The following is a 22,111-nucleotide window of genomic DNA, read 5'->3' as shown; positions in this document are numbered from 1 at the left end:
GATATTCGTTTAACAAATGTATTTCCTTTGTTCGTTGCACGGGGTCGATGACTGGCCTGAGGCAGATATATGTCAACGGTGATTATTCCAGCAGCGGTGGTGGAGAGCTGCGATGTCATCGGTTGCCGCCGCAACGATCGGTCTGCATCTGGTTTAGCCCGGCACCTGCCGCGTTGCGCCCAAGCGCGTCGGGGTTCAGCCAATATAACCCGCTTTGGGAATTCTCCTCTCCGATCATCCAGCTTCAACAGCTCAACAGCTCAACTTTACACTTTGTGGAAGACACCAAAATGAACAATCGGCCGGTCGAGCAAGTGCTCGCCACGCTCCTCCCTACACACGCTAATGAAATCCCTCCGGAGCTCCTCTCGCTCGCACAGTCGCTCATTGCGCAGTCTCGCAGCTACACGAGTAGTTTAAAGCCGGAGGAAGAGATTGCGAGGCCATTTGCTTGCGCTGAAATCGCTTGTCGACGGTAATTTTTCTTTTTTTTTCATGAAGCTAGAGCGAATATGAAATTGCTAACGACATTGTAAATGTAGGCTGGCACGCGCGTTGAAGCTTCCGCCTCTTCTCGGTCATCCACCATGCCCACCACGAGTGTACAAAAAACTTTATACGTTCCTAGATAACTCAATTGGAGGAAGTTCAAAAGCAGCAGGTAAAGCTGGGTCTAGAACGCCATCACGAGCTGCGACAACCCCAAGGAAAGAAACCGCTGCGACACCATCTAACACCGCATCTGCAAGAACACTTCAAAATAATACGCCGTCAAAATCCACACCGCGAAGGAGCAACTTGTTAAACGACCGTGCTAATGGCACCCCATCAAAAACAGCGTCGGTCAAGCGTGCACGATTCAAAGAAGATCCGCTACAAACCTCATATATCATCAAAGATGCAGCGGACTGGGTAATGCCTTCGGTCCGGACAGTGTGCAAGACGCTATCTACTCCAGCTCCTCGTATGAGCTTGCTGTCACGCCCACCAGTTTCGAGGACTCTACCTCCCCACATGTTCACCGGTGTCTCGTCTATCCTCCACTTTTTTTCTTCAATGACCGACGATGCATTTGGCAAACTAGACGAAGAAGCCTCGGACTTTCTCGAAATCCTTCGCACACCTGGCGAAGAAAAGACGGATGATTACAAAGAAATAGTCATGGCCCTTGTGGTGGCAGTCTACTTTCTCGTTCTCGCGCGCCGCCGGAGTCCCGGCCCAGTCACAGAAAATACAAACGCAGAATCAACCCCTACACCCGACGAGTCCCAGAAAATGGACAAAAAGACGTTTTCCGAAATGCGGCAAACGGCTTTATCAAGTCTTGGTCTCTCGCCAACAGACAAGCGTCACGGCGAAGATGTGGACGCATGGATCGCCTTGATCATGGACCAGAATTGGGCCAAGGGCCAAGAGTGGTTTGACAACATCCCATCAGTGGGACAAAGGAGCGATGATTTCCTCGACGAGAATGGCCATGGGCTTGAAGATGACGATCCTATGGAGGCTTCGACGCCGAAACGCCGAAGGACGAAATTGTTTGCACAGGCTGGCAGTAATAAAGAAGGGGCGCTTTTGCCGGGCCTAGGCACGATGATGCAAGATCGAGTGGATTACTTGAGCGAGGACCGTAGAGAGGATTATTTGGAGTGGAAGGCAGATATGATGAAAAGGATTGCCAGTATGGATAAATCTGCAGGTGCTATTGGGAGAAAGGCCAGCGTCAAGAAGCAAGCTGTTGCTGCTTAATTATTAATACCAAGAAGTTTATGCTAGCCGACTACGTTTATGAAACAACGTTGGCCGAGATCCTATCAATTGTGAAGATAATTTTTAGCAGTATTCCGCAACGCCCCTTGTACCGTATCTATCAATATCCATACATAAACCCATACTTGGATGCAAAAACAAAACAACCAGAACACGATCTATCAATATATGCCACACACAAATACACACACGCAAATATATGCACTCCGTCTAGTACCAAATGCTCCGAGTCCGATGATGCGGAATAGCCTCCTGACCATCCCTCTCCAACTCCTTCATCGAATCATACAGAAAAAAGTCGATGAGAATGGCGTTAATGTACGATTTCCTGCCGTGAGGCTTTTCTCCTGGATTGTGCAATACTGCTACTGCTACTGCTGTGTCTTTCTCATCTTTTTCTTTGTCTTGTTCTCCTGCTGCTTCTGACTGCGGCGAAGAGTTTGCAGATTGCAACTCCGACTCTGACTGAAGACGCTCGATTTCTTGCCTGATCAGCTCGATGCACCAGATACTCGTGCCGCGGATTTCAACCTCGCGCTTGGAGCCAACTTCGATGGGCTGAAGGCGGCGAATGAGGCTTTCGAGAGGCGGCGAGTAGAGCAGGCAGCCTAGTTGATTGAGCATCTGAGGGATGCGGTAATCTAGTGATATCAGTAGGATACAAATATAAAAGTGGAAAAGTGGAAAACGGCGTACCGGCAAACATGGTAATCTTGTCAATATCATTAAACTCGCCAAACGATTCACCCTCAAAACAAGCCCATAGATCGGCAACCAGGATCTGCGCGCGCTTGTAAAAGCGCACTCTGCGGCCGTCAAAGGATGCCTCGTCGCGGAAACAGGCAAAATCGTCGGCGAGGAGGTTGACCAAAGCCGCGGCAGACTGGTTGGCGTCGTAGATGCAGTTGATGAAACTGCCATCGTATTTTTCGTCCAGCACGCGGCCGGCTTCGCGGAGACATTCTAGTCTCTCTTCCAAGAGAGGGATTTCTTCGTCGGTGGCGGAGCGGAAGACATGTCGGAGGACGTCTTCGGTGAGGGCATCCTCGTCGAGCCAGAAATCAGGGCTTGTGATGGGGATATCTAGACAGAGTTCAGAATGAGATTATTAATAAATGCAAAAGAGTAAAACATACCCTCCTCAAGTGCCCTCTGCAAGGCAGCGACCAGACTCCAATATCCCGTCCACTTTTGCCCGCGATACTCTATGGAAAACCTCTTCTGCTCGTCCGGCTCAGCCGACCAAAAGCTGAAGTTGAGCAGGTCCATGGTCAGGATGAAATCGACTGTGCTCTCGTCCTTGGACTTTGGGTGGAGGTCGTGCTCTGACCACGACTTGGCCGAGTAATTCTTCTGCTGCATCTGTTGCCATATGGTCCTGGCGGCGGCTTTTGTCCCTCGCGGGTCCAAGGCCACGTCGATGGAGTTGTCAAAGATGAAGCGAGCATTCTGCAAGACTTTTGTGTCCGCAGGAGGCGGAGGCCCAGTCTTCTTGCCTAATCCTAGGGACTGGCGAAGGAGTTCGACGAGCTCGGGGTCGGCTTCGTCGTCCGACATTGTAATTGCTTTTAAATATGCTTTTTTCTTTTCTCTTCTTCTTTTTAAACAGCAGACTTTTAGTCAAACTGTTCCTTCGTATCGGATGGCTTTGCCTCCAATATATTGAATATAAAAGTGGTGGTTTGCAGTCGGCGGAGGTTTTAACAATGGGACAAAAAGGTCAACCGTGTCTAGTCAAACTTAAGTCATAACTACGCCTGAGTTGTCCCATGCAGCCAGACCAAGACCCACACTGGAGGTGACAGGTAGCAGCTTAAGCTAGACTCTTCACACAGGTTTCTACTCTTCTACTGCCTTTCGAGAAAGAAAAAAAAAGCGAACAATTCTACATGTCCTTACATAAGCAGCATCCCTGGGCTGTGATTGGGCTGCGTGCTTAACCCCTGCAGTACAACAAGCACCGCATTGCCGAATCAGACGACGATAGAACGAGCGATCTGAGATCGACCGAGCTGGCCGTGAGTAGGAGCATATACTAGCTGCATGGGACTGAGAGAAAGGGATAAGAGTCATGCCACGAGGTGTTGGAGAGCGTTGAGAACGTTGTGTGAGCAGATCTGTATACGACGTAGCAGCGGTGGGGCTTTTTGGGGCTTTTTATTTGTTTTTCGAGATGTGACCGATTTCATGTCAAGTCGGAGGCCGAAAACGCCCCTTGGTTCTGGTTGTGGCTGGTCGAGTGTGACGAGCGCAAGGATATTACATGTAACATGCAGTGTCTATCGCGAGAAGGGCTTTGTTTGAGGTGCTGGCAGCTGCTACAACGGAAGATAGGCGCAGAAAAACAAATTAGCAGGAAAAAGAAAAGGCATTTGCCATTTGAAACCGCAGCGATCGGAGCGAAACCCTGGGCCAGGCTGGTTGGCAACAGATGCAGTGAGAGTTGGAGTGTGGTGGAGGCCAGACCGAGTGAGACGTCGATGTGATCGCACCCGCTCCGGTCCCTCTTCCTCTCTTCTTTCTCTCTCTCTCCTTCGCACTTCCTCTCGTCCTCACTCCCACCCCCTTCCTTCTCTCCTGTTCTGGCTCACTCACTACCTATCTGCTTTGATTTCGCGCTCGTCCTCTTATGGAATTCTGAAATTGCATTACGCCCACCTCGCTGAGAGTGATGGAATCGCAACAACCAACCGCTACCCAGGCTGCGCCGCGAGACGCTTATCTGAAGCGCTCGCTCGGCACCTTGTCCAGGCGCATTCGCGAGGTAAATAAATGCCTCCTGTTCTCTGATTCCATTCCTTACTCTTCGTCATCGTCACCGTCATCTTTGACTCTCAGCTAATTGAATGGTCCTGGCAGTCTCGCGTGCTCTTGGTTGGCGCTGGCGGAATCGGCTGCGAGCTGCTCAAGAACCTCGTGCTCACCGGCTTCGGCGAAATACACATCATCGATCTCGACACCATCGACCTGAGCAATCTGAATCGCCAGTTTTTGTTTCGTCATGAGCATATAAAAAAGCCGAAGGCTCTGGTATGTGGATGATCTGCTGCTTGCTTTACCCTAGCTAATGGGGATCCCGTCATGCAGGTCGCAAAGGAGGTCGCAGGCAAATTCCGGCCCGATACAAAGCTGGAAGCATACCATGCGAACATCAAGGATGCCCAGTTTAACATCGACTGGTTCAAAAGCTTCGACCTCGTCTTCAATGCCCTTGACAATCTAGACGCTCGTCGCCACGTGAATCGCATGTGCTTGGCCGCCAACGTCCCCCTAGTGGAAAGTGGTACAACGGGCTTCAATGGACAGGTGCAGGTGATCAAGAAGGTGAGGCAACATGTACGGACGCCATGGAAGGTGCGCTTTATTAACGTACCTCTTAGAATCTCACAGAGTGCTACGATTGCAATCCCAAGGAGACTCCAAAGACCTTTCCCGTCTGCACGATCCGCAGTACCCCGAGCCAGCCGATCCACTGCATAGTGTGGGCAAAGAGTTATCTTCTGCCGTAACTAGCCCTGAAACCCGCCTTGCGACGTTGACTGACCTTTCCTAGTGAGCTTTTTGGAACAAGTGAAACCGACGGCGACCAGGACGGGTTTGACCACAGCGAGGACTCAGAAAACGGTAAATTATCACCTCAACCTACGATCCTAATTTTATATGCTGATTGGTTTTAGCGGAGGAAATTGAAAATTTGCGCCACGAAGCTCAAGCTCTCAAAACGATTCGCGCATCCATAGGGTCTGAAGATTTTGCGCAAAAAGTGTTCGACAAAGTCTTCAAAGATGATATCGCGCGCCTGCGAAGCATGGATGATATGTGGAAGACGCGAAAACCGCCAACTGCTTTGGATTACAAGACGGTTCTAGAGAACGCCAGCGATATCGATGCCAGTGTCTCTCAAAATGACCAGAAAGTGTGGACCACAGAAGAAGACTTGGTAGTTTTCAAGGACAGGTAGGAGGAACGGCGTCAGTTTTTTAAGTCATGGCTAATAATCTATAGTCTCAACCGCCTCGGGAAGCGTCTGAAAGAGCTTCAGGAGAACAAAGATGGAGATCTCGAACCGGTGATTACCTTTGACAAGGACGACGTCGATACATTGGACTTTGTCGCTGCTAGTGCCAATCTACGCTCTGTTGCCTTTGGTATTGACACAAAGTCCAAGTTTGAAATCAAGCGTAAGCCTTGTTCATTCTAAAAGCGCATATTGGTGCTGATTTACTGTTTAGAAATGGCTGGAAATATTATTCCTGCCATTGCTACGACGAATGCAATGACGGCTGGTCTTTGCGTGCTTCAAGCCTTTAAGGTGTTAAAAGACGACTATGAACATTCTAAGATGGTTTTCCTGGAGCGCTCCGGCGTTCGCGCCATTAACACGGACAGCTTGCGGCCTCCTAACCCTTACTGCGCCATCTGCTCAGTCGCCCAAGGACAGATTTTTGTCGACCTTGAGCATGCCACTCTGAACGACCTCGTTGAAAATGTCATTCGCAGTAAACTCAACTACGGCGACGAATTCTCAATCAATACTGATGCGGGCATGATTTACGACCCCGACCTGGATGACAACCTGCCGAAAAAGCTCACGGAACTTGGCGTCAAAGCCGAGAGCCTACTTGTGGTGATTGATGAAAAGGACGAGGAACCTTTTGTCAATGTAGAGCTTGCCGTGGTGGAAAGGTATGTCCATATCCTACTCGCGAGTCACTGATACTAACAAACATGTAGAGCCAAGCCAACACCTGAGAAAAGTGCCGTGTCTCTTGCGCACGACATTCAAATCTCCAAGAAACCCCCGCAAAAGCCACCATCTGAAGAACCTCTCAATGGAACGGCAATCAACGGCGCAACTGGCAAACGCAAACGCGATGACGAAAAAGACGGTCTTGACGGAGCTCCAGATGCTAAACGTCTTGCACAGGGCAACGGCGAAAGCAATGAGCCGATCGTCCTCGACGACCCCGAGACTGGCGCCATTCTCATTGATGATTAAGACGACCTGAAGCGACTTATAACGGCCAAGCTTTATGGATTTCTTTTTTTATAATTTTGTGTATAATATATTTTTTTTCATTCAAAAGGGCATTTACTGGAGTTGGAGGTGGGATTTTGGTTTCAGCTCAACATTAGATGCATGGAAGTCTGTGATTGAGAGATCTGGCTTATACAAAAGGTGTTTGTGATGGCGCAGCAAGAGATTTGATTCGGGCATGAACATTTGAAAACGTATGGGTATGCTCCACGGTTTTGAACGTTTCGACCGATGACCGATGCCTCTTAGTATACGAATGGAGACATTTGACTTTAAACCTTGAACTTTTTCTTATTTTATACAGCACTCAAGCCACCATCGAGGTTTAAAATGCAATTGTTGGCGTACTCGTTGGTCGCCAGAAAAACAGCTGCATCTGCGACTTCTCGCGGATCGCCGAACCTGTTTAGGGGAATGCGCGTGTGCAGTGAGTTTACATGATCCTTGCTGAAGTCTATCCTAGTTAGTGTGTTCTCCATATTGTATGTCATGGATTCTTACTCTCAACCATTGGCGTCTGAATATACCCCGGCACAATCGCATTACTGCGCAACACCACTTTGCTCCCCCTCAGCATCTCAGCAGCTTCAACTGCCATGGAACTCGTCAGACCTAATACACCGGCTTTGGATGCTGCGTATGGGACTGTCCCGGTAATTCCTTTTAGTGCGAGGAGCGATGAGATGTTGATGATACATCGAGAGCGCAACGGTCCACTCTGATTCGAACTACTACTGTGGTTCTTGGCACGTGTGCGTATGCATGCTCGCAGCAGAGCGCGGGATGTGAGAATGGCGCCTTCGAGGTTTGTCTGCAGGGTTTGCGAGATGTCGTCTGGCGAGGTTTTGGCGAGGATGTTGGAGAGGGATATCCCGGCGGCGTTGATTAGAATGTCGACGTTTGCCTAGACTTACTGTTAGTATTGCGCCATTCACGAGAATCATAGACTAGATATCCATACCATTTCCTTTTCAAGCTCCCCCATCCACGTTTTGACCGTGGAGATATCCCCCACTAATAGCTGTATCCTATCATCCCCCGGTATCGTAGTATTAGGCCGACTTCGATCCTCCTCGGGCATACGAGTAGCAACCTCGCTACTGCTACTGCTGATGCCATCTCCATTTTCTTGGGTAAATGCCAACGAACGCATTAGCTGGTCAGCAGCATCTTGCAGATTTTTCCGCTGTCGACCGACGAGGATTACGCGGCGCGCGCCTTCTTGCAAGAAGCGTTCTGCTATTGCATAGCCAATTCCGGAGGAGCCACCTGTGATCAGAGCTGTGCGCTCGGAGAGGCGGGTGTTTATTGTGTTTTCTGGGTTTGCGCGAGTAGACAAGCGTCTAGTTTTTGCTGCTGTTGTCGTCGTTACGGATGTTGATGATATGTGGGTTCGTCGGGTCAATGGGGCTTGACAGAGGCATGTCGGCGTGCGGAGATGCTCGATGTGGCGGAATAAGCCTGTGCTTGGTCTGGACGTCATTATGAAAAAAAAAAATTTCATCAAAGAGCAAAGGGATAGGGAAGAGTAGAATTGTTATATTGATGAATCAATGTCAAGGATGTCTCCGCAGCTTGAGCACGGACCAGGTCGGGGGGTTTCCTAGTTATCGATAAGAAACTGCGTTTGCGGGCTTTTCTTGACCGCGGATCGCGATCGCGCTCAGCACTCCAACTGCTAATCATCAGTAGGGCTTTTTTTGAGATCTACAGATCAGATGGCGTCAGCAGACTTTGTCACGCTGGTCTCCAGCGACGGGTTTGAATTTGTCCTCCCTCGCAGCACGGCTTGCATCTCAGGCACAATACGGCGAATGCTGGAACCTAGCAGTTTGTCTCTCCATCTCCTGTTATCACCTTAAAATCTATCAAGCTCTCGTTAACTAATATATTCTCCCTCTCGCTAGGTAATTTCTCCGAAGCCGTAACGGGTCGCTGCGTTCTTGAAAACATCACGTTCGTTATTCCCACTTTCCCACGCGCGCGATGGATATACATACCCATATCAGAAAAAATCGGGCTAATATGAGAGATATTTTTGTATAGTGGCGTGGTCCTGGAAAAAGTCTGCGAATATTTTTGCTACAATGAGAAAAATAAAGAACAGAGCAATGTGGCCGACATGGATATTCCGCCAGAGCTGTGTTTGGAGTTGCTGATGGCGGCGGACTATCTGGATACCTGAGGTAGGTAGACAATTCAAAGGTCTATATTTGATAATGAGACTGACTAGATATATATAGTTATTTCATTACGGTGTTTAGGTATGAGGAGACTGTTTGATGGTACGAATTATGATATCCGGTTTTTTGCTTTGGCGTCTAGAGGTATCTAAACGAATACACATGCATACATTTGCGCAACCTTGTTTCTCAGAAGTTTCCCCCCAAGAAGCCTGCCTTGGGTTCATGCTTGTGTGTCTGGCTGTTGTATGACTGGTTGTAACTGCTGCCGCTGTGCAGCCCATCTGAGCATCATCGCCTGTCTTGTATCACTCCATAGACAGCTGATCTAAAGACGATGGGAGATCAACTTCTAAAAGCCGGATATCTGTCCGGCCTTTCCCCTCTTCAGCCCGAGTCCTCTTTTATATAGGCTACAGGGCTTGTTCCGGGGAACAATGGCGAGGTATAATAGCCAGCTGATCATGGCTTATAAGATCCAAGGTCCAAGGGACAAAAAAAAAGTCTTGTAACAGTCTCATCGCCTGTGTCGACCCTTACCTCGGAAGCCACCCTTATTCCCCTTGGGAGGCCCTTGGATCTCGTAGAGTTTTTCATTGGAAAATCCTGCATCCGTAAAACGCATGTAACTGACGATACCCTGATCGACCACGGCGAGAATAGCACTGCGATACCCATGCCGGAGACGCATGTACAGCTGGTGCTGCACCCTGTCACCACGTGGGGGGGTTAATGGGCTTGTTTCAACGAGAGCTCGTATCTGTGTCAGTGTAGGAATCGTCGTCTGGGTGCGTGCGTCGACGACAGCGATGCGGAAATCTGGCTCGGGAGGTGCGGTTTTCTTGAATGGTGTAGATGGCTTGTAGACATGGTATGCGAATTGAAAGGGGGCTTCTGTCTGGCGGCGAGGCGGTTTCTTCTGGTCTACCGCTTCCACGGGGATGATGGCGAGTTTTCGGAATATGTCATCTGTGAAATGGTTAGTTTTAACCCTTAGATAATGAAAGGATATGCGCACTGTAGCTGTGGGGTATATTAAGGCCGATCAGAGGACCTTGTTCTGAATAATTCTCCCCAAAAAGGTTGGATACCGAGGAATATAGCCGATTCCACGAGTTGGAAATGCTCGCTGTGAAAGAGGGACCATGTTCAATCTCGTCATCCACACCCAAGTCATCTTCATCCTGATCCCCGTACCATGAGGGAGCTCGGATAAGGGTATATCCTACTCGTCTCAACCCCGTATAAACAGAAAACCTCTCCAAGGTGAGACCCGACTGTCCAATTAAGCATGCATACGCGGCTTGCAAGCTCATCGGCAATCCTGACTCTTCGTCGCCTTCTTGAAGAGGCGCGGTAATCGACGCTGGCCATCTGATATCCAGTGTTCCTCTCTCCAGATAATACAATGCCTCTTCCGGCAGCAGCCACGCCCGATTCCAGCGGTCCATCTTGCCCGTCGATTTGAAATGGATTCCCTTGGGATTTTGAACATAAACACACGACTCTGCCGGTATTCCGCTCATTGGGTCTTTGACCACTTTCGCAGGTTTTGCTGCTGCCGCGTCTCCGTCTCCGTCTCCGTCGTTTTGCGCCGGTTCTTTGACGACATTGGTCACGAGCGGAGTAGGTCCATCCGGAGCGTATATTCCAATCATATTCGTTTTTGACGAGTGCAGACGAGGATGGGAGATTGCATTGTGCATTGCTCTCCGAGACGCGGATAGCACATCGAACTGGAGTTCTGTAGGGTTGGGCTCGTAATCCTTTTCGCCGCGGCGGGGAAGTGTACCGTTTTCGGTGTTGAGGCTGCAGACAAAGAATTAGTCAGAGGGAACAAAAATTTTTTGAGAGTAAGTCTTCGTTACATGTTGAGGCTGTTCAGAAAGCGAAAGTCCTGCACTTCGTCGGAGAGATCAGTGTCTGCCTGCGCCGCAGAGCTGCCAGGCGCGGGGCGGGGGATCGCATCTTCGTCAACGTCGGCCATGCTTTCGCCAATATCGGAGAGCTCAGATATGGGTAGGTTGACGTTGCAGTAAGAAATTATCGACCTGCAGGGACATTGAAATAAAATAAAGACGAAGAAAAAAGGCAGTGGGGAAATTCGGTGCTGCCGGTTTTAGCGGCCCCGCTGCGTCGAGCTTATTTTGTAGTATTAAATTAAATTCAATACTGTTTGTTAAACTTCAACTCTAAATATTTAAATACAGTTAGCTATTGAGGCTTATATTTTGAAATTGAGGACTGTATAAACGAATGGACATATCCTCAATGACATTATTCGAAGAGAAGTACGAAGGCAAAATGATAGGATGCCATAGTAAGAATTCCGAATTTGCTCTCTGACCAATAGTACATGTAAATCAATGCTATGTAATGGTTCCTTTTCATTTCCCATTGTGGTCATACAGTATTTCATGCCCAAGTAGTTGGTCTAGAGCGTTCCCAGTGTCGTCACCCGTCCCGTTGACATACGCATCGCCTTTGTACAACAGATGTTAGAAAGCTATTGCTTTACGAAGTGAAAGTAACCCTACCAAGGAGAGTATGAATCAGTAGTCCTAGTTCAGTCCACACTGCGTTATTTCGTCTAGGTATCTATGCGCTTCCAGTCCAGCCACTGATGACGGCCAATGTCTAGACCGACAGGGGTGCGTGTTCTTTTTATTCAAGATGGCAGAGTCAGTTGCCATTGACCTGGCTGATATTTGATGGATGGGGAAAAAAAGAGAACCATACTTGAGACACCACTGCATAGGAAACCGAAACACGCTGAGATAAGGGGGTGCATTTGACTGTTTACATCGAGATGTTCAAATAGTGTTCTACCTCTTCATTGGCCCCCTTGATCTGCTGATTGCAGAAATTAGGTAACCGTATGAGTAACCGGCATGGTGTTCTATTAGCATATAGCACATCCCCCAAACCTGTTTTGCTCGGATAGTAATGGTCAAAGTATAGGACATGATAAAGGGAATGATAGGCAGATAGGCTGCTGCTTGTCCAACGCCAGAGGTGACGGATGCAAACCAACGAGCTCAGTTGTTTTACTTTTCTCCAGAGTCTCTGCATGCTTTGAGAGAGCAAACGCCCCCGGAAATTGCACCGAGCCATCAGACCAGAAATTGATATCGACCAACGACGCTGTGCTGGCGTTGCTTTGTTGCGCTGTACAAGCCGTCCAACCCCCCCAAAGACGCTCGAAGGAGGACAAGATACTACGTATTAATGGAACCGTATGGAGCCAAGGATACACCGTGACACCTTGGGTGCTGTCTGCTGTGCAGTGCGACGCCATCAGTACTGATTCGCAAGATGTTGAACAGCTCGCTGAATCTGGCCGATTTGGCCAGTATCTTCCACAGAGCATTTCCAAAAGCAGATAGCAAGTGCACCAATGATGTAATGACTCTGATCAATAACCTGGATGATACTAATGTCGACGCCTGCGTATCACAGCTAGCCTCGATAGCCCCGAAAACAACTGCTCGCAAACCTCGTGGTTTTCTTTTCCGCTTTACTCGCTTGATCGGGGCAAACTCGACTGGAGCATGACTGCGGTACGAGCGCCGAGAAACGGGCCTCTTGAGGGTAAACAAATTATCTTGCCATCGCTACCGGATAGAGACATGATGCTTCTGGTCGATATGGATGCGAGTTTGCTGGACAAGCTCCTGGACGAGCCTATTCTAAGGAGGTTTGCGGTTGCACGGTGTCTTTAACTTTTTTATGGTTATGCTTTGCGGAAACACATCGATAGAAAGAAACTTTATTCTTTCCAATAGCCAAATAAACACAAGCTTTGTACCAGCTAAGCGGTTGGTTTATGTCTTATCAAGATGGACGCGGGGAAATATTTAAAGATGGCGGGGCGCTTCAGAGACCGAAAAATCTAGATAAAGCCTTTTCAAGCAGACAAAATCTTCATTTAGAGCCAAAATGTCTGCTCCCACCCAGGAGTACTTTGATGACCTTCTTTCACAGGTAAGTAGTGTTATTCTTTACAAGAACCATCAATTAATAGCCTATCTAGATATCTACCAACCTGCAAAACACATCAAACACATTCGGCCCCTCGTCACAACAATACAAAGACGTCCTACAAACACTGAGAAACTGCATAAAACAAATCGAAGAAAACTTGAAACCTGAGAAACCGGTACCTCTGGATCCCACGATGCTCACACAAGCAATGGAATTGCTGAACTTGAGTGATAAGAATTCATAGCACAAGGTTTCTTTCTAAGTTGGGACTGATATAGTCAGTCACATCGATGTACATTTATGGATGACTTTGGTATTTTTTTAAAAAAAACTTCTGTTCATAATATGCTATATCCAATGTGTGCTGTTTACTGGTCTAAAACCACTAGAAACACCACCATGTAGAATTACTCCCTGCCTACAAAATACCCCCAGAAAATTATAAATAAAAACACCATGCTTCAACTCCAATCCATGCACAATACTCATTTCACCCACGGAATCAAGCAACAAGTATAACATATCGCCACGTGGGTATCAGAGCGCCGCCGTCACCCCTGTAATCATTGGCTCATACTCCGAAAAGAAGAAAGAAATGCTCAACAATAGAACGATCATAACGCGTATCATCATGATCTGCCAAAGTCCGCCTTGCGGTCGGTGGGAGCAGACAAGACTGTCCACTCGTGTAATTCCTTTATACAGGACTGCCATGACCGGAATTTGTAGAAGATTGCCCCGTCTTTTCGACAGGCTGCGGGAATCTTCATATAGATTTGGCAACAAGAAACCATAAAAAAAAAACTGACTGTCGAATCCATGGCAATTCAGTCTATTAATGGTTTCCTCTGTTTCCCAACAACAGCGACGCCCAGCGTAGCAAGAGCGTTGTGATCGCGAAAGCGCACTATCGTTGGATTTGGTAGCATCGGGTTTTCGGGATTTAGAAATGCGGCGTCCCGTGCCGAATGCTCTATTGCCTCCATCTCCTCTTTGCACCCAGCATGGTCGATGGGACATACGACGATCGGTTGGCGGATGACAATGTCTCTCGCCGATGTAAGGTGTGCCTAGTAATGCAGGTAAGCGAAAGTTCCACTGGGAGTATCATCATACAAACCTTGACAGTAAGATAATATTCAATCTTGTAAAGGCTGGCAGTGGTCGTAAACCCGGTCACTGCGTAAGAAGGAAATGCCATTTTTCCTCTTGGTAGAATACCGTCCGAGTCTCGTAAATCCTTTGTTGGAAACACAAGACCTAAATTCGTGGAATACCCTTGCTCGGGAAGTTTGATGCCCACAGCCTCCGTGCGCTTCACGAGAGTCTTTACCTTGCGGCTGGACTCGTCGCCTTCATGGTTGTATACAATCTCCTCATCAATGCCGATGGTAAGTTTGTTGATGGTGACTTTTTTCGCTTTGCTAATCCAGTCTAGATTCGGAGACAGTCTGACATATACGCTCACAGGGTCAAGTGGCCCGTAGGACCACCGTGGTAGCGATATGCCGAGAGTGACCAGATGATCCGTGACCTTCTCCGACGTTTCTGGTCGGTTGTACATTCCAAACGTGGACAGGGTATCGTATCGACATATGGGAACGGGAAAGGTGTATTTCCTTTGCTCGGACGGGCCTTGTTGGACTGTGACGACTATTTCGTAGTATGTTTCGGCCGTTCGACTAGGTAATTGAATGCTGGCAGCGGGCACTTTTCGAGATGACTCCTGAGCACCCCTTCCATACGGGATGAATAGCATAAACGGCAGGTCCATGGATATGACTTCTTCATAGTCTCGGCCGGCGGCGCATCGAAACAACAGCATTTCCTTGCCGACCAACTCGGTGATTTCTTTCCGGGGCGCGGCAAGGCGTTTCTTCGTGACCGAGTCGGCAGACGGGTGTATGCTTTCTCGGCGCTGGAGACAGACGGTAACGAGCGAAACGTTGACAGGGGCAGTGATGCCCACGCTGGGACGGATCTCGACTTTGCCTTCGATACGCGGCTGTAAGGAGCGGGGGTTAGCACAGAGTGGAGAGATGTAAAGATAATCAACTCACCAGCGTCGCTGATATGCCCGGGTAGCCGATGAGAAAGTTACCATTCGGCGGACCAGACACTCGCACAAAGGCGGCCATCTTCAAGAGACGCTGGCCCGGCCACCATGAGCGAGCGTCACGAGAGGGAAACGAAGGGTCAGTTGACGGGGAGAGCGAGCGGAGTGACGATCAGGGAGATGGCGCTGAGAGGATTTGTCGCATCAGTCCTAGTCCTCTTCAGGGACGACGCCGTGAGCAAGTGTGACGAGGCTTGGATGACGCAGGCTGGTTTGTTTGCACGCGCGATGGAGGGGAAGAAGAGAAGACCTGGGAGCTAGCGAGGGCGACGTCGGCGAGGATTGGCGATCTCTCTAGTCACATTGCTCGTGAACGGGGACTGGCGATTGAAACAGTTGATGATTCCACAGCGGCTCTCATGGGTTGCTTGTTTGCGCCTGGGACCAGGAGTCTGGGCGTGCGTGTTGGGGAGAGAGGGTTGTGGAGTCGTCAACTAACTAGCCAATTCGTAGCCGCCGACGTCTACAGGCTGACAGCCAACAACACTAACACGAACAAGCTGGGTGTTAATTAGCTGACCAACCGAGGCTGCAGGAAACGACGATCGTGTTCTTATTACAGTTAATTACCACGGTGCTCGGATGCAGCCCTAGTCATGGCATTTAATAGTAAGATTGCTGTCTGAACGGTGACGCATTCTGGCCATGGCAGAAACTCCGAGGATGAAATCGACGAATAACCTTGAGCATCGCGAACTATACCTCCTTACATCGGCTCGTCGGACCCATTGCTATGCCTGAAAGGCTCGAAATCGACGGGCGATCCCCCATATCGTATGACTCTGCTCATGAGGAGGAATACAATGTTATCAACAGACTGAGCTATCTTCCCGCAATCCATAAGCTATACGATGACCTCTGGGCGCAAAGAAATTCGATCGCAGCTCTGGTCAAGCACCACCTCAGGCTACGGAGCCAAGACACTTGTTCTGTTCTACCTACGGACCAATGGATTCGAGGTGGCTTCAATTTGTGCGTCTTGGTCCAGGTGGTGTCTTCTGGTGTGTCCAGGAAACTTGTGTTTCGTTGCCCTATGCCACACAAGGTGAAGGGCATCGTGGACGAGAAGCTTAGCTGCGAGGTAGGGGCGTATGTATGGATGCAGGAGAATTGCCCAGCTATTAGGATCCCGCACCTATTTGGATTTGGCTTCACAGACGGACGTTCTGTAGGTTTTCTCTGTTTAGATAAATTTGTATGAAGCTGACTTTTGTAATATGCAGTTTACCCATGCGAAATGCCGGCCGTTTCATATTCGTGTTAGGCGTGTATTCTGGCGCTTTATTCGCAATTTCCTACAACTCCCGCTCCTGTCACAGTATACATATCATCCTGCAACCGACAAAACACACTATGCCTACACGCTTTTGGAATATATAGGCCCTGAGACTGGAGAAATGTTGCAGAATACCTGGGAAAAGCAAAGAAGTAATCCTGCTCAACGGCGGAGGCTCTTTCGTGGTATGGCCAAGATAGTACTATCGCTGGCCCGTATCCCTCAACCGAAAATCGGCTCCTTTCAGTTCAATTACGATGGTACTATAACACTATCAAATCGAGCACTATCTTGCTCTATTGCGATCCTAGAGAACGATGGGGCGAAGAGAGTCATGCAGAAGAATGATACATATAACTGCACCGATTCCTTCGTTTCAGACATGATTACCTTCCACGACAACCGATTCCTTAATCAGCCAAATGCGATTAATAACGAGAACGATTGTCGGGGCCAGATGACTGTAAAAGCTTTACTTAGGGTCATAGCCCCTCGATATATCCAACGGGGTTACCGCTGTGGCCCGTTCCTCCTCCAGCTTACTGACTTCAGCCAAGGCAACATCTTTGTTGACAGAGACTGGAACATCACATGTTTGATTGACTTGGAGTGGATTTGTGCACTGCCCGTGGAGATGCTTAATGTGCCTTACTGGCTTACGGGGTGTGCAATCGATGAGATTCAAGGATCACATTATAATGAGTATGACGAGGTCAGGCAAGAGTTTATCCGCATATTGGAAGAGGAGGAGCAGACCATAATTGCCACGCACAAAATTTCAGTGTCTAGGAATATGAACAAGATGTGGGAGACGAAGGGGATGTGGTTTTGGCATTGCATATCGTCGGTAAATGCTATGTACTACCTTTTAGAAACCCATCTTTGTCCGCTATCCACCGCTGCTGAGAAAGTCATATCGAATTTCTGGGATAAGAATGCAGGGGAGGTAGTTGAAAAGAAACTTGCTGACAGATCAAAATATGACGAGGAGCTTAAGGCTTGTTTCGTGTCAGCAGGAAGTTGCCATGACAGGCCGAACGTACCATAGGATTGATCGCCGTATTGAGATAGATATGAAAGTTTGGCCTCGATCAGATTATTTGTTTCCCCCCTCTGTGTCCTTCTCCTTCGCTTCTCTCTCCTCCCTTGCTTTCCTATTCGCTGCTCTCTTTGCTCGGGCAGCGTCTCCAGATGACTTGACAATGGCCCCTCCTGAGCCAACTATAGCGACAGTGGCGTCCTCAACAATACCGCTATAAGCCCCCGACGAGTGATCTTCGGAGTCGGCCATGGTTTAATGGGTCTTAAATGATTGAATGTGTATAAAGGTGTTGTAGCAGATGCTTGGATTTGAGAGTGGAAAATTACTGCCCGGGAACTGGCATCAGGCAGGTGGAATTAGGCGATTTAAGTATGTAGCCTTATTCTTGCGGACTCGGCTTGCCAGGCAACAACCTGCCCCGCCCATGATGAGGTACTACGTATCGGAGTGGACAAATTGACCCTAGATTGCACTGGGATTAGTTGGATTTGATGGTCGATAATATGTTTGTCTGAACTCCAGGGGGGTTCAAGGATCGTAGTATTTGCAGCCTGTTTTGTTTTTGCATCAGATCCTAGACCGGTATTAAGAAGTAAGTCACTGCAACGGATCTCAGGCGTAGTGGAACATCGCTTGGGCAATCGATTGTTGTATTATTGTTCTGTTGTGTTGTGATGGTTGTTGTGTTATTGTTGTGGTGTTGTATAGTGCGTGGGGTTGCTGCATGCGGAGACACCGCCTTTGGCTTTGATGATTATTCTGCCCGCACAATTCCTCACCGACCGCAACAACTCTCTTTCCAACTCGAATCTTTACGAAAATGTCGGTCACTGTGAGTTTTCTTCTTCTGGAAATGAAGTATTTCCTTTTGCGACTGACAGTCGATACAGCTACACACCACGCACGGCGATTTAAAGGTTGAAATCTTTTGCGAAACCGTCCCTGAAACCGCAGAGGTAAACCATTTGCAAGAAAGAAAAAAAAGTATAGATCACTAACACGGCCGAACAGAACTTCCTCGCCCTCTGCGCATGCGGCGCATACAATGACACCCCCTTTCACCGGTTCATGCCGGGCTTCATGATCCAAGGCGGCGACATCTCGCTCAGCCGCGCAGCCACTGCGGCCGACGGCCATCCTCCCATCCTCCCATTCGACGACATCCCCAAAGGTGGTACATCGATATACCACCCTTCCGCCCTCAACCAAGAGATACGTACCCCAGCCCTGCGCCATACTTCTCGTGGTATGCTTTCGATGGCCTCGAGACCCGTCAAGGACCGCACGGCGCCTGGCATGCAAAATGCCGCGGGCCCTACGGTCAACGGCAGTCAGTTCTTTATCACCTTCGTACCAGCGCCGCATCTCGACGGCGAAAGCACCCTGTTTGGTAGGGTGCTGAATCTTACGGCCCAGGATGAGAACGGGGATGTTTTGGGTAGGCTGGAAAACTCAAAGGCAAAAGTGGACAAAAAGGGCCGCGTGATACAGCCCAAGGAAGGCGAAGAGATCGAGGGGGAGTGGGAGGCTTTGAAGTTGGTTTCGGTGACGATTCATGCCAATCCTTTTGCAAAATGAATCATGTGTCAAGGATGGAATTGAGATAATTCCATCGGAAAGGATTACACACTGAAACACCCGTGGACGGATGATATCGAAGATCTCTTGAACTGGAACCGGACGACAAGTCTCGACAAACTTGAGAACAAGAGATATCAAAGTAGGTCAGCGCCGTGCTGAACACCCTACCCCGGCCGCTACGAATGACGCTCTAGAAGCACTGAATTTGACATGAAATGTCTACATCTATGTCCGTCAAATATCGAGAACAATGCCGTTGGTATTTCAAAATAACAATGCTTTTCGCTAAAGTCTACATACATTCCGGGTCTAATTAACAAATATATGTACTGACCCATAGAATCAATCGTAACTTGTTCAAGGTCACCCACCCAGTAAATACTCCGTTGCGCCTCATCAAAAGAATTCAACATTACTCCTTTTTCTCGACATCGTTCTCGTAGCCTTCGGTCTTCATATCTTTAAAGCCAAGATCATCATCCTCTTCATCAGTGCGCGTGTAATCTTCCACTTGAAGTTGAGGGTCGGGGTCTGGGAGATGCAAGTTCTGCACATAGCTGTTGGCAAGAGGGTCCTCGAGCGTGACAACAAACTTGAGCTCTCCGTTGATGGCGGCGTCCAATCGGCCAAAGAAACGAGTCCATTTTCCCTTGTCCTCAGAGGACAGCGAATCGCCGGCACCAGAATCACCTACATCGAAGATTTGTCCGTGTAGCTGGTCGCGGATTTCGGTCAACAGCCCCTCGACGGTTGTGAACCGCCCACCCAGACTTCCTGGCTGGGACCACATCTCCAATTCCGGGCTGTACAGAGCACAGGTATCTGACTTGAGAATGTCCCGGGACAGGTCCTCGATGGTGTCGACTTTGAGTGTGATGCGTTTTCCTTTCTCCGGAACCTCTCCACCAGTCTTCACTTCGTTCGTCCGGTAGCCACAGTGATCGCAGACGGTACTCCAGATGAAAACTTCTTTGAAGTGAGGAATGCTGACTTTTTGCATATTGACCACACACGCCTTTGCACAGCCTGGGCATTCTGCTGGGAGAGTGTAAACCTGTCCATCGATAATATCAAGATCCTCGGGGTTTCCGGCGCTTTGAATCATGTTGCTTTCTTCCGTTTTCTGAGCATCTGGGTCTGATGAGATACCCAGTTCTTCATTCTGCTCGTGTGTTCGTGCATAGTCACGGCGTGTGTATTTGTTTCCGCTATCGTGTGTTGTAGGCGCAATAAAGGAGTTGCCTGTGAGATCGTCGAGCGAAATGGTAAAAGGGAACGCCTCTCTCTTCAGCATCTGACCGATCTTTTGAATAATTGGCTCTAAAGCATTGTAAAGCTCCGGTGCTTGCTCTTTCCTCAAGGACTGTTCACTTTCCAGTGTTGAATGGATTTTTAGAAGTACTCCTTCCACATTGGTAAGCTGACTCTCCCCCTTGGGCATTTCAATTTCCAGTGTCTCCAGTTTGAAAATAGCAACGTCGCTTTTGACCACCTGGCGTTGGAGATCTTCCTCATTTTCCACCACCAAAGTGTATTTCGATCCGTACGTCTGAATCTGAGAGGCGGACTTCACAGAATTGTCGCGAAAATTACAATGCGGGCAATCGAAACTTTCGAGGATGATGTCTCTGAAAAAGGGTACGCGAAGGAGTAAGAGCCGAGTTGTGCCCTGTCCAAGTTAGTTACATTTGCAGTAAAAAGATCAGCAGAGCAGCTTACGTTGTCATGACAGTTCATGCAAAGACTTTCAACTTGGACGACACCATTATCATCTTGATTGTCCACCACGTCGCCTAGTTTCTGGAATTGTGATTCGCTTTCCTCGCTTTGTTGGTTCTTTTGGGTCATGGTGTCCAACATGTGATCCATCTGCTCCGTGGTGTTCTCCCCTTGAGACATTGTGTCAAAGACAGACAAATAAGTTTGTCAAAGGCTTGATGTGGAAGATGCTCTTTCAGATGAAGAAGAACCAACAGCGCAGAGGTCGTCTTTATCTGTCAAGGAATTATGACAAAAAAAAAAATAAGTATCCATCGAACATTCGCTCTGGTTCGCCGGCGCAAACCTTAGCGGGGAGACTCAGAGAGGCAACCCCGCGCTTACCTAATTAGGCAAGGCGTCCCCGATTCTCCGAGTTTTGCAGTGAAGTCTTGGCATCAAAAGATGGGTTTTTATTATTGCTGTAGAAAGTCCAGTAGATCGAGAGAGGATCCCCCATTGGATGCTTGCGAGCGCTGTTTCGAGGCCATGAGGGCTTGGAGGCCTCCTTGTTTCCGCGCCTTGGCTCGCTTCTTGCTGCTCGCATTGTCCAAAGCTGTCGCAGAAGCAGAGGACATGCTCGCCACACTAGGTGCAGGGCCTGGAGTGGTAGATAGTGTAGATAGATGTTGGTTCGTAGGAGCTGCCTTTGGCTGTGTATCTACAGAGATACTGCTTGGTTCGCGTTGTTGGCGGGCGTAGGACTGTAGTCGTCGGACAGTTTGCTTGTGGCAACGAAGACACTGGTAGACAACCACCTCCTCTAAGACATCTCTTGACTCGGGCTCAGGTTTCTTTGAAGTAATTTTTCGCTTGGTTTTTGAGACCTTTGTATGAGCACTGTCTCGGAAACTGCCACACGCACCGCACCACGATTCATGCTGCCGTGGCTTCAATGGCTTGGAGTCTGCATGTATCAGGCGATTGTGTAGTGTCATCAGATGGGCGGCCGTAGAAACGCCGCTTGAACTCAATAAATTGGCAGAATGCTGCAGAAATTTGAGTCGCAAGGCAGACGCGTTTTCAGCCATCACAAAGGCACAAAGACCGCGGTGCGCGGTGGATCAGTTGTCGGCGTTGTCAATCAGGAACAATAAACTGGGTGGTGGTTGCCGGGAAGAAATAATAAAGTGCTTCGTTTACGCCGCACCGCTCCTTTCCCTCTCTTCAACCTCGCTGGAGCCTGACACTCAACACCTCATTATCGCCTGCCTTTTCATTTTATTTCACAGGTTTCATCTTGGCATCAAATCGGTCATTTCCTCATCCTATTTCACCCATTTCATTCATTTAATTCACTCTCACCTCACTACTTGTCAAGCTGTCGAGGATCACTGATATCACGAGTCGAGTTCTGCACAGG

General features: G+C 48.7%; 10 protein-coding genes across 10 annotated transcripts; 5 read left to right on the top strand and 5 right to left on the bottom strand.

Moving 5' to 3' along the window:
* Window positions 1-47: 47 nt before the first annotated feature.
* On the top strand, window positions 48-1,749 carry TRUGW13939_05243 (uncharacterized protein; the record flags this gene model as incomplete). Its single annotated transcript, XM_035488407.1, has 2 exons — window positions 48-475; window positions 543-1,749. The coding sequence occupies 2 exons, from the start codon at window positions 48-50 to the stop codon at window positions 1,747-1,749; spliced, it is 1,635 nt and encodes a 544-aa protein (XP_035344300.1).
* Window positions 1,750-1,980: 231 nt separating this feature from the next.
* TRUGW13939_05242 (uncharacterized protein) lies at window positions 1,981-3,327 on the bottom strand (the record flags this gene model as incomplete). The annotated part of the gene is made up of 3 exons (XM_035488406.1): window positions 1,981-2,411; window positions 2,467-2,853; window positions 2,907-3,327. 3 exons carry the CDS (start codon window positions 3,325-3,327, stop codon window positions 1,981-1,983), a joined length of 1,239 nt encoding a protein of 412 aa, XP_035344299.1.
* A 1,114-nt stretch (window positions 3,328-4,441) lies between these two features.
* On the top strand, window positions 4,442-6,769 carry TRUGW13939_05241 (uncharacterized protein; the record flags this gene model as incomplete). The annotated part of the gene is made up of 9 exons (XM_035488405.1): window positions 4,442-4,534; window positions 4,609-4,800; window positions 4,858-5,094; window positions 5,151-5,251; window positions 5,324-5,394; window positions 5,448-5,727; window positions 5,776-5,951; window positions 6,003-6,456; window positions 6,505-6,769. 9 exons carry the CDS (start codon window positions 4,442-4,444, stop codon window positions 6,767-6,769), a joined length of 1,869 nt encoding a protein of 622 aa, XP_035344298.1.
* A 335-nt stretch (window positions 6,770-7,104) lies between these two features.
* On the bottom strand, window positions 7,105-10,978 carry TRUGW13939_05240 (uncharacterized protein; the record flags this gene model as incomplete). Its single annotated transcript, XM_035488404.1, has 6 exons — window positions 7,105-7,267; window positions 7,336-7,712; window positions 7,770-8,269; window positions 9,532-9,960; window positions 10,010-10,800; window positions 10,860-10,978. The coding sequence occupies 6 exons, from the start codon at window positions 10,976-10,978 to the stop codon at window positions 7,105-7,107; spliced, it is 2,379 nt and encodes a 792-aa protein (XP_035344297.1).
* A 1,952-nt stretch (window positions 10,979-12,930) lies between these two features.
* On the top strand, window positions 12,931-13,219 carry TRUGW13939_05239 (uncharacterized protein; the record flags this gene model as incomplete). The annotated part of the gene is made up of 2 exons (XM_035488403.1): window positions 12,931-12,975; window positions 13,025-13,219. 2 exons carry the CDS (start codon window positions 12,931-12,933, stop codon window positions 13,217-13,219), a joined length of 240 nt encoding a protein of 79 aa, XP_035344296.1.
* Window positions 13,220-13,802: 583 nt separating this feature from the next.
* On the bottom strand, window positions 13,803-15,113 carry TRUGW13939_05238 (uncharacterized protein; the record flags this gene model as incomplete). Its single annotated transcript, XM_035488402.1, has 3 exons — window positions 13,803-14,045; window positions 14,096-14,980; window positions 15,036-15,113. The coding sequence occupies 3 exons, from the start codon at window positions 15,111-15,113 to the stop codon at window positions 13,803-13,805; spliced, it is 1,206 nt and encodes a 401-aa protein (XP_035344295.1).
* A 711-nt stretch (window positions 15,114-15,824) lies between these two features.
* Window positions 15,825-17,415, top strand: TRUGW13939_05237 (uncharacterized protein; the record flags this gene model as incomplete). Its single annotated transcript, XM_035488401.1, has 2 exons — window positions 15,825-16,259; window positions 16,315-17,415. The coding sequence occupies 2 exons, from the start codon at window positions 15,825-15,827 to the stop codon at window positions 17,413-17,415; spliced, it is 1,536 nt and encodes a 511-aa protein (XP_035344294.1).
* An 814-nt stretch (window positions 17,416-18,229) lies between these two features.
* On the top strand, window positions 18,230-18,987 carry TRUGW13939_05236 (uncharacterized protein; the record flags this gene model as incomplete). The annotated part of the gene is made up of 3 exons (XM_035488400.1): window positions 18,230-18,241; window positions 18,300-18,365; window positions 18,421-18,987. The coding sequence occupies 3 exons, from the start codon at window positions 18,230-18,232 to the stop codon at window positions 18,985-18,987; spliced, it is 645 nt and encodes a 214-aa protein (XP_035344293.1).
* A 415-nt stretch (window positions 18,988-19,402) lies between these two features.
* On the bottom strand, window positions 19,403-20,889 carry TRUGW13939_05235 (uncharacterized protein; the record flags this gene model as incomplete). The annotated part of the gene is made up of 2 exons (XM_035488399.1): window positions 19,403-20,659; window positions 20,710-20,889. The coding sequence occupies 2 exons, from the start codon at window positions 20,887-20,889 to the stop codon at window positions 19,403-19,405; spliced, it is 1,437 nt and encodes a 478-aa protein (XP_035344292.1).
* Window positions 20,890-21,164: 275 nt separating this feature from the next.
* TRUGW13939_05234 (uncharacterized protein) lies at window positions 21,165-21,779 on the bottom strand (the record flags this gene model as incomplete). The annotated part of the gene is made up of 1 exon (XM_035488398.1): window positions 21,165-21,779. The coding sequence occupies one exon, from the start codon at window positions 21,777-21,779 to the stop codon at window positions 21,165-21,167; it is 615 nt and encodes a 204-aa protein (XP_035344291.1).
* Window positions 21,780-22,111: the final 332 nt, after the last annotated feature.

The sequence above is a fragment of the Talaromyces rugulosus genome, chromosome III (assembly GCF_013368755.1).
Source record: "Talaromyces rugulosus chromosome III, complete sequence".
In the NCBI taxonomy this organism is placed as follows: Eukaryota; Fungi; Ascomycota; class Eurotiomycetes; order Eurotiales; family Trichocomaceae; genus Talaromyces; species Talaromyces rugulosus.
This window is presented reverse-complemented; position numbering and strand designations above follow the sequence as displayed.